The sequence below is a fragment of the Gopherus flavomarginatus genome, chromosome 3 (assembly GCF_025201925.1).
Source record: "Gopherus flavomarginatus isolate rGopFla2 chromosome 3, rGopFla2.mat.asm, whole genome shotgun sequence".
NCBI classification, from domain to species: domain Eukaryota; kingdom Metazoa; phylum Chordata; order Testudines; family Testudinidae; genus Gopherus; species Gopherus flavomarginatus.
Genome location: NC_066619.1, coordinates 228,249,489 through 228,264,793, shown reverse-complemented (window position 1 = coordinate 228,264,793; position 15,305 = coordinate 228,249,489). Strand labels below are relative to the sequence as shown.

Genomic DNA, 15,305 nt, shown 5'->3' with positions numbered 1-15,305 from the left:
GTATGAAGTTGTGACAGATGGAGGAAGTAGCGGTGAATTGAAGTGCCGGCAGAGTGGCCTGAGCCATCTACTTCAATCACTCAGAAGACCCAGGGAGTGGACAATAGGTTCAGGTAGCTGGGGCTCCCTGCTGTGGAAGATGAAGGCCCACAGACCACAGGAAGGAACAGCACCAGCAAGGAGAGGAAAGGGGGGAGAGAGAGAGAAAAAAAAAAAAAAAGAAAAAAAAACCACATGGTGTAGAGACATCCTCTCACTAAGCTCGCACACAAACCAAAACAAGGAAAGGAAAGGATTTGTTGGTTTGTAGACTGTACTTTGCATGGGAATGCCTGTCTTAGATTCTGCCCTTTGTCACAGAAGTGATGCCCTCTCATGCATTTCTCTTACTTCTGAAAATCTCTTGTACTGCCACAGGTTTTGGTGGGTCAATGGTTCTAGAACATCTCAAAAATGTAAATAGCACAATATTGACTACTAAGGCAGATTACTTTCATCCAAATAAACTACAAAAGAAAGCAATATGGACACATACTTCTCTCATTTTGAAAAAGGCCATTCCCGTGAGTAAAGAATCAGATCCTGCTTGATGTTGTGGTCCTATCCTTTCCAGCTCCAACTGCTCTGCGACTTCTTGCAATCCACCCTGAAAAAGGAAGGAGCATTACACAGTCAAAGCAGAATTAATAATTACAAAGTCAGATCATTCAACAGTAGCACTAGAATTCTGCATAACAAAGTCTATTCAACCACCATTCGTATATATTTAGCTTAGCACTATAGCGGTCACAATAGAAATATGCAACCAGCACACACTTGGAAAAGCCAAGCTTTTCATTCAGGCTTTAAGTATTATTTAAGCAATCAAGCACTTTCAAGTATTAATGACTGTCTTAGACCTAATAGGCCCAGGCACACTAGCCAATTAAAGTTGAAGGAATTACTACTGAACCAGGCAATTCCTTCAAGTATTACATTGACCAAGCTGAAAGGATTGCTGCTGCTGCTGAATGACAGTTTCAGAAATCAAGTCGTTTCTTTAACTTCCTACTTTTCTATTAGGGTTAGAATTTAAACGCGAACAATGGTACTTCAAACATAAACCAATTTAAGATCCAAATCACTACAAACATGTGCACTCCAACTTCTCTTGAAAGTAACAGCTTTCATTTAAAAAACACAGTGTTTTCCTTCACTTACCTGCCAACACCTAAGCTCAGGGTTCTGCGCTTCCCCCACAAAACTTCAAAGCATCTAAAGCAGTAGAGGCAATCCAGGATAATGGTCTACCTTAGGAATTAGTGGAGAACCCTGAACCCAGGTGAAGTTGTAAAATTCAAGAGGGGAAAAAAGAACAAAGTGAAAAAGCTAACATTCAACCCATCATTAACAACATTTTATTTGGTTTTATTAACTGCCATAAGAGAGTAAATGAAACATCTGTGTTAAAAGTAACATGAATTGCAGTGTAACCAGGTTCAAGAAGCTATTAGCTACCACAAGCACACAATTAGCTTTCTTTTAACAGGCACTGTGCTGACAGTGTAATTTTAAATAAAACATTTTAAGGCACATCTGTGCTTAAATCTCCTTGAGATAGAGAGAGGGGTGTGTGCGTGTGTGTGTAACAGCCTATGTACAAAAAGGACAGCTTTTAAACACTGAGTGTAGCAAATAAACACAGGGCTCAAAACTGGGAACTGCTCTACAGAGAGAGTCTAATTGTAGGGCATGGATCATTGGTGGTCTACACAGCTTATCTTACAACAGTAAAGTATCCTTCAGTCTTCAATAATTTTTTTATCCTGTTAATTGCAGCTCACTGGGAACCTGCGAGTTCCAGAAGATTTTTGACCAACTAAGCACACCCCTCTCTTCCCTCACAGTGCCTTCGTGGGTGTATTTTTGGTGTAAATTCAACTGAATAAAATTTGCAGAAGATCTCAAAATAGACAAGGGTAGTGCATACACACAGAACCAAAGCAAAAGCACTAGGAGAAATCAGTCTTTAGGGGTTGCGGGCAATGGGGGAATGTTTGGAACTAATAAATATAAGTCTTACATCCAGGGAGAGGAAACAAATATAAATTTACAATAGGGGAGGGGAACTAACAGAGCAGCTGTATTCATTTAATCCAAGCAAGTTTATTTTCATCTTCACTCCTTTACCCTGCCCTAGCACTACTTTTTCATATAACTTCATAACACTACAGTTGCACAACAGGTGTGAGATTGGGAGGAGAGCTGCCAATGACATGAGTCCTATCTTGAGAAATGTTCCACAGAATGAAAATGCCTGAAAGACTCTTTGATGGTCAAATTTAAAAAACAAAAAAGCCACACAACTGAACAAATCAGACTATCCCTAATCCAATTTGTCCATAGGATAAGCAGCATCTCCTACAATTATCCCCAAAACATGTATTGATGAATTCAGATAATTCATTTTATTATCAAGAAAGCAATAATGGTGCTACAAGCAGAAGTAGCCTCTCCGTAGATCAATTCAGCTTTAGACAGGTTAGTCTACATTTCGCTAAACTGATCCCTAGGGGACAATATAGTTACAGTACGTGCAATTACATTGGGGATGTACCAGTCCATACAGGGTTTTATAACTGCGAGAAAATCAGTTACCTTACAATAATTTTTGAAACACTATACTGCATAGCGAAACTGTTGCCAGGCAGACTGCTTTGGATCTCTACTCTGCCAGCAATAGGTTAAAACTAGGTAGAGCATCAAAATGCTTTTAGCATGCACTACATTTTTTACATCTCAAAAAAAGGGAAACCAAAACACAGAAGTAGTCAAGGGCAGGAATGAAGCTAGCACAAAGCAAGTTCTTTTTAATATTAAAAAGGGAACCTATAGTATTTGAATTCCATTGCCCACATACCATTTTGGGAGATGGAGAAGAGAGAGAGGAGGCTGAGGTGAAATACTGCAAGTTAAAGATTAAACTTCAACCAAGTCAAATTTGGCCCAAAATGCAGATTGTTCAAAAGAGCTATGAATCTTAAGGCCAACAGGGATGTTTGCATGAGTGGGTTTTTTTTTTATTAATGCAAATGGAAACTTTATTAATAAAACCATTCCCAAGTAGCATCTGCAAGCCAAACACTACAGAATTGTGCTAGGGCACAAGAACCTGACATTGAAACTAACTATTTTATTTCAAATCATCCAACATGTGAAAAATGAGCAGACAGTGTAAGGTAGTGAAAACTACATTTTAAAAATTATTTCCATTTTAATTATGCAAGGTGTTAATGTGACCGATAAGAAAATGTGTGAGGTAATTTAAATATTTTATAGTGTAACAATGTCAGTTTGACTTCTACTATTTCTGTTGGTTTGTGCTACAGTCTGAATTTTGCATACATTTCAACTCGCACTATGACCTAACTTCTCCTTTTAAATAAGCACCACGGGGACAAGGGTAGGAAGGAAGAAGGGGCACACCTGAGCTGCTGAATAGACATTTGCAGCATTCCCCATAGCATTAATGTGGACTACTATTAGAAATATGCTTAATTAAAAACTGGGCCCTCTTAAAACCCACACTCATCCCTTTTAAGCCATATGCCCTCCTGACTAGACAGCAGCTGAAGATGACTTCTCTCATCACTGGGTACTGCTAGCTGTGAGACAGCATACCTATCAATTCTAACTTAGCTTGAATGACCTGTGTCTTAAATCTACCCATTGCAAAGAAAAAGGAAAAATGTGGAAATATAACATTCCAGCTCCTGCAGTCTGTGTAACGCTGATCTAGAAAAAAATTCAGGACAGGGTGAAAGCATCCCCTTCAGTGTGGATTTCTAGCCAAAATTTTCCAAAAAGGGTGCCTGAAAGTTTGTCACACAAAATAGTTTACAACTGTTGGAAATACAAGGGAAACACTGGATCTCTCTGGAGACTATTTATGGGACACAGAGCCTCTCTTCTCTAAGTCACTTTAAAAAAAAAAAAAAAAAAAAAAAAAAACCCTCCAGATTAAGGCAGTGCTGATCAAAAGGTTTTAATATAACTTTGAGAACCAAAAATGCTTTATAAACTATAGGTCAAATCATGCCCTCCCTCCCCTTAGATATAAATAACCACAAGAAGGAAAAGAAAAAAATATTTCTAAATATTTCAGATGCATCATTCCTTTGAGACAGACAAGTCAGCAGGTTGGCTCTGTAACCATATCACCACAGATGATGGCCCAAGATCAATGGGGAACCCAAGCCCTACTCCACAAATCTCAGGACACTGGTACAGTGTGTTAACTACTCTGTGCAGCTTCCCAAGTCCCACCTCACCACTAAATTTAGTCAGGATCTACCGTCTAGCTAAGGTATTTATTGGTCCTCCATTACTGCAGAATCTGAACCTCTCACAATCATTAAATGTATTTATCCTCAACATCTCATCAGGCAGGGACATATTACTATTCCCACTTCACAGATGGGAAACTGCAGCTCAGAGGGACTAAATATCTTACCTTCAGACACACAGGCAGTTTATGGAAGAGTAGAGAACTGAATTTGGGTCTCTCAAGTACCTGGCTATTGTTCCAACCACTGGACCATTCTTCATCTTTAGGGAAGAAACTGTATTGCTATTGGTCACCAGGTTACAGCTGCACCATGGTCCCCACCAAACAGAAGATGCAAAGTAGGAGTAGTGCTGTATATGAGCAACAGCAACTAACTATACTCTTTCTATAGTATTTCTGTTGGAATCAGGAAGTAATTCTACAGAATGGCTGCAACCCCAGCCACACAATTCTATAGAGAGGGTTTCAGCCCCCAGGGCTGATCATCAGCACCAAAATGTGTCTAAGGAAAATCAAGTGTCTCTAATAAAATGAAGTGACCAACAAGAGTAGCTTGCACCAATCAATAAAGGAAATCAGTACAGCAATTCAATTCACTGCAATTTAATAGATATTTAAACACACACAAAAAAAGCAAAGAAATTCATTGAGGCAACAGTACATGCAAGTAATTAATGATTTGACTTCCGAAAACACACCAGCTGTTCTGAGTTTGGGACAGGTCTACACAATTGGCAGCATTTCACTGCTGTTGACAGCAATGAGACTGTTTCAGCAATGGTGTCTGAAGGACCAGGGTAGTCCTCATCTCCCCCCTTCCTTTCATAATTAGTCTGCAGTTTAGTTGCCATTACCACAAAGCTCTAATGACAGAAGCTGTTACATTTGTTAATTTCCCCCACAAGTCCATAAAGACAGATTACACATTTAGTACTTGGGGCAAAACAACTGTATATAAGCAGCAAAGGTTTTGTTTCAGTCCATGAGGGTGCACAATTTTGTTGACTTCTGCAGTTTTTCCAACTACTTAATTACTTATCATGGTCCCAATGGAAACCCAGTGTAAATTAGATGCTCCCCAATATACATTCTTTACTCAGGTGCTGAGGGTTGCTGCTGGGATGCAAAACTCCTGACCAGATACTGGGCTAGTATGCTTTTCCTGATAGTCGGAAAAGACCAACCCACCCACTTCTCACCACTTCCGGTGCAGACTGATTAGCATAGGAGATGGTGGAAATTATGTTCTTCATAGTCAGCAGTAAGATCCTCATTAAAAAGTACATGTCCTTTACCTGCATAGCCTCACAAAGTTCAAGCTCATCAGCATTGTCTAAATCACGTGCTCAGCATTCTGAGCTAAAGAGTGGCATACCATCCCTGTACTCAGGAGGTGGCTTCACTACAGTCAGTCCATGTCCAGTTTCCACGTGCTCTCATTTAGAAAACTCAGTGTTCTGTGTCGCCTTCCATCAAACCAGTGAGCCACCTATTGCCTCGGATGAGCAGTGCCCCTTTCATTTCAAAACCAGTCCAGATACGTGGCCTTCTTTGGCAACTGTGGCTGTAAATCCCAGCAGCATCTCTTTTTGATGTCCTTCCCTTCATACATTTGTTTCCAGTTCACATTCATTCTCCAGGTCAATCAAATCTTCTCCAAATTTTATGCCTAATAGAACAAGCCAATTAATAGCCCAACTGGCTTGAGTTGAGAGGTAAGTTTCTAACCCTATTTTCCTAGAAGTCATGAGTTGGCTCTGAGCATATCTGTCATTACTCATCTTTGCCTACAGGGCGACATTCAGGTCTAGCCATTCCATCCCTTCACACCAAGTCACTTTTCACTACACCTTATCACAACTGCAGCCCCTCAGTGGATTGAACACTGAGGAATGATGCAAGAGTGTGTCATTAATACCCCGCTCACATAGGCCACACCCATCATTCTAACAACCTGAGAAGTTAACAGCAAGATGCAACTTCCTCCGAACATGGGTCTATCATTTGGCAGCACAGATCTATGAAGCTGCCAATAAATGGGATTGGTTTTCAATTTTTAAATGGCTAAGAGCCACAAGAACAAAAATGTATGCTCCTCCCTGCCTCTTACATTTCATCAGTAACTTTTTATATATCAAATACATAAAATTGATTAGACTAATGGTTAATAAATAATACCATCAAGGTAGAGCTCACTGCCAGACAGGACAGTGAACAGATGCCATATATGTTCTTTCAGTAGGAAAGAATGCCATCTTAGAAAATTCTGTTCTGAACCAGATATCAAATCATTTACCTTGAGATTTTTGCAGCTCTTCATGAGATACTTCACATCATAAATGACGGGGAAAAACAACCGGAGTATCTCAAAGAAGTCCAGCTCCTCTTCAGGTAAATTAGAGTTAGTCAGGATTTTGATTAGATAGCCAAAGTCATAACCACTGCAAATTAATCACATATACAAAACAAAGTCAGGCAGATAATCAAAAAAATCCTTCTCACCTCCAATGTCAAGTCTCCAATTAGTTAAATTTAAAATTAAAAAACAAAAGATAGGGAGGTGTTTTATACATAAATTTAACCAAAAATTTTTGAGGATCATGTGACTCTTCAAATATTAAGAACAGAGAAACACAGGTGTTCTCACTGCAGTTTGCAGAGGACAAGTTTCCACCATCATAAAAACTATCAAAACCGGAATCCATGTTGGCAGTCTCTGCAAGGAGCCCAAATAATTGAATGAACATAAGACTTTCCTGCAGAAACACTGTCAGTGCAGCATTATGAAGGAGACACTACTTTGCCACCACTGGACCTATTCTCGGAATGTATAATGGACAGATATCAAGCTGGCTCCTCTCATATGCATTGAAAGTTTCTGATGATGAGACAGTAGAGGATCAAAGTAAGTGATTTCTACTGCTTCCAGAACCTAAAGTGTGCAAGTATACCCTCTCTAGGTAAGGCTGCACATAGTTCCCCTTCCTCTGGGTTCTGCAACAACAGGAGTTTAGTTTCTGCCTCTACATCTTGTGATTGGAAACCCTTGATACAGTTGTTAGATAGTTCATTTATCCTTTAGCTGCAAATTCAACATGTTGAGAGAATACTGTTATACACTTATTTTAGAGATAGTTGACAGGGGAATTTTCTAAACTAATTTATATAAATAAAAATAATACATATATTGATTGGGTTCAAGGGCTACTGCATGTGGAGCGTTAGACTGTAAGCTCTTCGGGGAAGGGAGTACCTCTTGTATGTTTGGAGCCCTGCTGTGCTGTACTATCTTGATTGGAGCTTTTGGCGACTAACTCAAAAAACCCCAACACAAAAAACAAACAAGATGCAAATTTGCTGAGGCAGGACTGTTTGTTCGGCTGATATTACTGAACAAGGCTCTAATCCTGCATTGTGTTCCTGGACACTGGATGCCCATACCTGCATGGAGCCTGGATTTCAGATGCAGGACTGGGGTTTTAATTTGCATTATTCATTTCTATCTTGAATGCTACTTTCCCCTGGTTCAAGTGAAGTTATGCTCTTTTATAGGATTTTGTATCACCTTATTTGTATATTATTGATCATCTTTATGATCTTGCTGTTATACTGCCTAAAGGGAGAAAAAGACCAGAAAATCCTTAACAGGAAGACCAGGGAAGAACAAGTCATTTCTTAAAAGTCCACTAATGGAGGACAAGAGAAGATACAGCTGCCTATAGTTCTCCCAAGGGGGTTTCCCATATTCTACCATAGATTTCTAGTTGTTTGAAGGAGTCAGACACAGCATCTGAGGTTCCTACTGCCTCAGTTGTCCTTTTGAGGCTGCAATCCAAAATTTACAGCAGAAGATTGACTCCTTTGCTCCCTGACTTGTAAAGGCAGGAGTTTTAACTGAGACCAATAGCATAAAAATACAGAACAGTCAGCTTGATTGTTTAACAGCTAGACTTGAGATCATAAAAGCAGCTTCTTTTGCTCACACTAGCAAAATAAAGTATTTAAAAAGAAAATCTCAAAAAACTGGGAAATGACATCAAGAACTGAAGCCTGAGAATGTTCAGGGATTAAAGAAAATTGGGCCCCTGTAGAGACTGTAGGTAGCAATCAGGAATTCACTGAAATAATGCTACAGATAAGTCTGATCCCCTGCACCAGAACTCTGCTTCCACTACAGATGGACAGTTATTATACAGTTTAGTATCTGATCTTTTGTTTTTCCACAGGCACCCACCCACGCTCTTCTTTTCTTCCCCCGTCCACACACCCATTATAAGAAAAGTAAAGCAAAGAAGTACTGATTTTGTGCTGAGCGGGACTAGAGTATCAGGCTTCCAACAATGGGCCAGAAGGGACCATTATGAATTGATCATCTAGTCTGACCTCTTGTATAACATAGGCCATAGAACTTCCCCAAAATAAATGATGGAAGTTTGTGGTAGCAGACAAATGGTTTCTTTTAGGTATTCCTGTGGTTTTAGTGATGCAGTTTGTTCCAGGGACCTCATGGAGAACGAGGTGGCGGCAAATCACACCAGGAGTGTTAACAGTGGAATGCTCAATAGTGTGGATTACCCTCTCCCAGTATGTGGACATTTAAATCAGACATCTGCTTCTTGACAAGAAACACATGATAGTTTTGGTCAGTTCACCACCTGTGAATCTCTCTCAGACATTCAATAAATCTGAAGTATTTATACACATTCCCAAATATGGCCATGACAACCATCACAGACTGCATTTCACAAGCCACAGTACAAGTTTCAAGCCATCATATACAATGCCTTTATACTACACTTGTGGTGGTTACTAAGCTCCACCACTTATAGAACATAACAATTACCATTCCAGATCAAGCCTACGGTTAGCTTAGCTTGGCAGTCCATATCAGACGGTAGCCTGTGCTGGACACAGTAGAGAAAAGCACACACAAAAAAAACCCTAATGAGGAATTATGTAATTACTTGCCCATTAGGGAAGTTTCTTTCAAATACCCGGCAATTGGTGGTTTACCTCCTGAAACGAGGGCTTTCATTCCTTCTATTTTTATCCCAGCTAACAAAATTATTCAAAGTTACGATGTCTACATCTAGCCACAATCCCTGAAGTTATATGGCAACGTATGCACACAACCATATATTTTAAAGGAGCATAGCTAGCTATAGGCAATTGACTGAGAACCAAAAGTTTCTGAAAAGATCAGAAAAGCCCATACTTTTCTTTCTTTTGCCATTACTCAGGGGAAAAAAAGTTTAAATAACCAATTAACTGTGCATTAAGTGTTTTTCTCAAGCTACCAATAGACAGTTTGAGAAATATCAAAAGCGAGAGAGGCTGGAAAAGCTTTATCCCATTTTAAGAATGGAAAGTTCTATTTCTGGACTAGAAAGTAGCTGCCTACTTGACAGTTTAATTGATCTTAGCAAAATTCAGTGGCCACAAGGAATTGCAAGGTTTTGGGGAACTCACTTGTTTACACAAGACTTGCTGGAGAGAATTTAACAGAACAACCTTTTCTCCCTTACTCTGTACAACAAGAATGTACTGAAGTTAAGATTTAAGAGTAGCTGCACATCAACCTATTCAGCTGTTGAAGGAGTCAACATGCAAACGCCCGGGCAACATAACTATCCTAAAAATTAGCATTCAAGCTGTTCTATGGTTTGACTAGAACTGCTGTGTTGTAATTATCATGCTGAGCGCTTCCAGTGCCTACTGATTACAACAGGGGTTTGGGTTTCAGGATTTTATTTAGGCCTCTTTATTTATCAGAAGAGGCACTCCACTACCCATCTTTGACGTTGCTGTTCCTCTTCCGGTTTAGCAAGGTTATTGGCTCTCTGTGGGGAAGCTGCATTATATACAAACTGATAGCCCTGGAAAAGCATCCCATATTGGTGGCTGTAGGAGCCTCTGGCTGCACAATAACTTAGTGCTATGTCAGGATGCCACTGAAGCTGTTAGTAATCCAGAGACAGCTTCCTGAATAGTTTTCCTTCAAGTTTATTAAAAATGAGCCTTGAAATAAAGTTGCGTAAAAGTTCCAAAAAGTACTGACTATACAGGGGTAACAGTAAAATTAATTATGCATGAAATGATGTCAAATGTGCGCGCACAGAAATTTTTGCTATGTTAGGGGTTACTTGGAACTATATTAAGTAAACAAATACTTTTTGAAGTCAGCAGTGTCCCTTAAAAATGACTAATTTGTTTTGGAGGACCAGATACATTTAACACACATCACCACTGCAACACCCAAGAATGCCTATGGTTAACAGAAAACACTGGTTGTCCACTGTGACAGAGAAGCCAGGTCCCAGCTTTGCTCCATGGAACTCTCAGAGGTATCTTTGAAAAATCAATTTGCAAAATAGCGAATATCAAGGAAACAAGATGCAAAGTTAAGATATTGACTCTCAGAGCATCATCTTGAGAGGTACTAAGCATCCACAACTCCTAATGAAGTCAATGAGAATTCATAGAATATTAGGGTTGGAAGGGACCTCAGGAGGTCATCTAGTCCAACTCCCTGCTCAGAGCAGAACCTATCCCCAGACAGATTTTTACCCCAGCTTCCTAAATGGCTCCCTCAAGGACTGAGCTCACAACTGTGGGTTTAGCAGGTCTATGCTCAAACCACTGAGCTCTCTCTCGCGCCCCCCCCCCACCACGCCCCCAACTGTAGGTGCTCAACATCTCAAGACACTAAAAAATAGTCCCAGTAAACTTGGAGTGAAGACACACACCATGTCTTTGGATCTCCCCTTAAAGAGAATACTTCCCTCTGCTGAAAGATAGGAACCATGGGGGAGGGGGGGAAATCAAGTGAATACCTATTTACAAGTTCTGGTATCCAGAAACTACATATTTTGGAATAAAGACTGGTGTGTGATCCGGTAAGCATGTGTGCAGCAACTTTTATTGTTTGAACATATCTTCTCTGTAATGCTTTCACCTTAAGAATAAATGTGCTTGCTTAGTAAGCTTGCTTATGTGGTAACTCATAACTACTGGCAATTATGTTGTTCACAGCTTTCAAAGAGTAAGCAAAGAGCAGGCACTGGCACAGTTAGACAGTTTGGCTTGCTGGAAATAACAATGTAGGTAGGGAAATGTGCAGCCTGAAAAAGATCAGGGAGGATGACAAACACGGGACTCGGCTCAAGGGATGCAATGTCTGGGAGCCAGAGCCTAAAAAAGAGTGCCATTGCTGGACCACAAAGGGGAAATACAAGTGCAGTTGCTCTGAACTGTGACAGTGGGCAGCACCTCACAAGATCAGGTTTTGAGTATACTTGCTTACACTTAGGTGACTAAAAATTTCCTGACTCCAAGACCTTGTCTACACTAGACAAGGTTTTCCAAAAATAACTATATTGGCAACCCTCCCAATGGGGAGACAGCTCATACCAGCAAAACAGCTCTTTTGCTTGTATAACTTACACCAGTTCCCTAAATGAAATAAGCTTTACCAGCAAAAAGAGTTTTGCCAGTATACCTGTGTCTCCACTATGGTTTCTGCCAGTATAACATCAGTTAGCCGATGTGATATTCCCCATACTTCTAACCAACATAGCTACACCACTTCAGTTTTGCTGTAGACCAGATCAAAGATGGTGGTGAGATCTACTTTAGGGTCAGTGTTCACTACAAACGTAACTGAGTTGGGGGTTCTCTGAAACACAGCTGTCCTCAATCCTGTTGCAACACCCATCCAAGGATTTATGCCAGTTAGAGGACACTTAAGACAGACAGGTCCTAGTCACACTAGTAGTTGCAAATCATGTTGTAAACAGATCAAGAGACTGGTCTCCTGGTTAGCTATAGCTGTAATTCAAAACATATCCAAAGATTAAGTCTCCAAAGAAGAATCAATGGATTCTTTAAAAGTATTGTGCAAAAATCTTTAATAGTCTCCTGAAATAGCTCCTTCTCAATATTTAAGAGCTTTCCTCACTATTCCTGTAGATCTCTCATCTCTATAAAATCTTCTATATTAATGCCAAAAGACTGATAAGTATAGGACCAGCAGTTGTTGATATCTGTAAGTGTTCAAAATAAAGAAAAATATTAAAATTGCATGCTATCTACATGCTCTTCATTCCCTCTCTCTGGGGACAAAATACACTTATTATTCCTTTAACTTCAAACTCAGTATTATCAACAGAATTAGTGTCATAATGGCTTTGCCTCCCTTGTATACACATTTGCACTGGTATGCTTTTGGCTCCATTCTTTGTTAGATTTTTTTATTCTCTCAATTATTTGAAAATCATCAACTAATAAATACTGAAAAGAGGTTTCTTTTCTCAATTAAGAGCAAAGCATCAGTATTTAAAGATGAATAAAGATTCTCCCTATTTTTTTAAAACCTGTATTAACCATTAATTGTGTGTTACCATTGTGTATGGTAAACAAAATAGGACTGTAAAAGTGTTATTTATTCTCAGCTAAGATATTTCGGTCACATTTTTAGGAAGACTTTGTTCCATGGCCTAGGAGCCAATATGTAAGACAAGTTGAGGGCATTTAAACAGCAGCAAGTCTTCAAATTCACTATTGGCTACAAGAGCAAAATTTAGCTTTGGTGTTTAATTGACTATACGAGTCCATTACACAAATGCAAGATTTAAACTCCTACCAACAAGGAGACTTTGTTTAGATATTTTTAGAGGCTTAGTGTTTATATTTCCTGTTCCGTTCTGTGCTGGAAAATGCATTCATATAATTGAATAAAGAAGAGACATTTGAAATTTGCTTATTGTTGCTGCTATAAATAGAACTTCTTCAAGCTATTCATTCTAAATCTTAATGATCTGCAGGTGCACAGAGTGATATACAGAGTGGATATTCCATGTGGGTGGGCTGAAACGCAGGCTACTAAATCTCAGGTCAAGTCTACACTACAATCTTAAGTCAATCTATGTTAGGTCAGATTTACAGCCACTGCAGTAATTACTGCAATGGCTAATGTTCACACTATCCTCCTTCTGTCAGTGGTGCACACCCTCACACAGAGCACTTCCACCAACTGGAGAGGAGCAGTGTGAGGGGCTGAGAGCCAGGGCTCTCAGTTCCACACATCTCCTCACCAGGAGCCCAGCTGGGACCTCAGGGAGCAGCAAGGCTCCCACTGGGGAGTGGAGAGCCCAGGCAGCAGCCCAAGCAGGGAGCCTGGGTGGCAGCCTGGCTTGAAGCAGAAACCACGCAGCAGCCCAGCTGAGGAGCCAGCTTTCTTGTCAATTTCACAGCTCAGTGGAGCAATAAAATTAACAAGACAGCTAACAGCCCAGGTAAGGAACGCACTGTCTACACAGACACTGTCTCACCCTAACTACACTGACATAAGCCCTACGCCTCTCGTGGACATGGAGTTATGTCATCGGTGTAGTTGGGCACTTACATCGCCAGGAGCAAGGCTGTAGTGTAGACACTGACCTAGTTACTGCCTTGTCAGCCTAACTCTGTAGCAAAGACCAAGCCTCAGTCTTAGCTGAGGAGGCAATTTAAAGAAAAATGGTTCTGTGGCTAGCAAATTAGTAGAAACTGTTCATATATTTTTTTTTCAAACTGCATTATTATCTATAAACACTGATATCTAAAACATTTATTATGAACTCAATTTTTAAAATATTTTCCCAAATTGGAGAAAACATTTATTTTCATTACTACTTGTGCACATGTTGCATAAAAAGAAGAGAAAGCGCCATCTGCTGGATCAGGAGAAGTCTTAAGACCTTTCTACCCAGGTCTGAACTTCAGTTTGCCCATCTATAAAATGGGGCTAGCACTACTTCTCTAAAAGATACCTTGACACCTATGAAACAAGAGCTGCATGTATTTAGGTATCATGAATATTTACCTGATCATTATGGCAAAATTTCTAATATGCAATGCCAATCTGAACATGCACAAGAAATTCTGAGCTGACTCTCAAGAATATCCTTTACTTTCTAATTTGTCAACCACACTTTCAATCTGTTCAAACATGCTCATTGCTATATTCAAGTTTTACATAGGACTACTGTCAAACAGCAGATAAGTGAAATACAAGCCAAATATGATTATCAAACCAAAAGCCTACTGAATGGACACCCCACAATTCTATAATCATATTGTATCTATCACACTGGATGCAAGTTTCAGAACTTTCGCCACTTGCAACTTTCAGCTACTTGGAACTCAACTATTTTATTTGGGATTTTTTGTTAGATGGACATTTTGCTTAGCACAGGGATCTAAGGCTTCACACATTAACCAGCATTTCAGTCTATCATATCAGGTACCTGGCTTAAAATGCTCCTTAATACTGCTCTATATCTCAAGTACATCCCCTATGGGACCTTGGCATTCCAATAGAATACCAGCATTTAAAAGAATGCTGCTTTCCAACTTGCATGCTACATTCAGGATTGCACTTGCATACTCCTGGGAGAATTCTGCACCACTGCCACAGAATTCACTCCCTCCACAGAAAATACATTCTGCCTTGGAAGTGATGCAGTTCTGCCTCTTGCTCACCAGAGGCCATTGTGGCACCAAACAGCCTGCTGCATTAATGCTATTGGCTGTTCTGGCACCATGGTGGCTTCTGGTGGGCAAAAGGTGGAACTGCAGCACTTCTGGGGCAGAACGTATTTTCTGTGGGGGAAAAATGTCTGTGCACGTGCAGTGGAACAGAATTCCCCCAGGAGTACAAATTCATCACAACACCCTGCCCACAGAGCCAAGTTAGGACAGAGTAGGGCACATGGTGCTGCTGGAGGGGTCGGGGGGGGGGGGGCCGGAAGTGTCACAGACTGGGGCTCAGAATGGTTAGTGGGGGGGTACAAACTGGAGCATGGGCTCAGAAGCTAGTGGGGTGACAGTATTGAGCCAGAGGCTGAATGGGAGTGGGGGTGCATGGTCACACGGGGAGGAGGCTGCAGGGGTAGATGTGCCTGACTGAATGGGAGAGGTTTGGAATCCACCAGGGTGT

The 15,305-nt window shown here is 40.3% G+C and overlaps 1 protein-coding gene across 1 annotated transcript in view; it reads right to left on the bottom strand.

Moving 5' to 3' along the window:
• Positions 1 to 15,305, bottom strand: part of CNOT7 (CCR4-NOT transcription complex subunit 7) — a 33,320-nt gene that overhangs the window by 5,763 nt on the left and 12,252 nt on the right. The window contains exons 5-6 of the mRNA XM_050948002.1: positions 6,624 to 6,768; positions 536 to 646 (exon numbers count right to left, since the gene is read on the bottom strand). Of these exons, the coding sequence (XP_050803959.1) occupies positions 536 to 646; positions 6,624 to 6,768 (256 nt within the window). The remainder of the gene's footprint in view (positions 1 to 535; positions 647 to 6,623; positions 6,769 to 15,305) is intronic.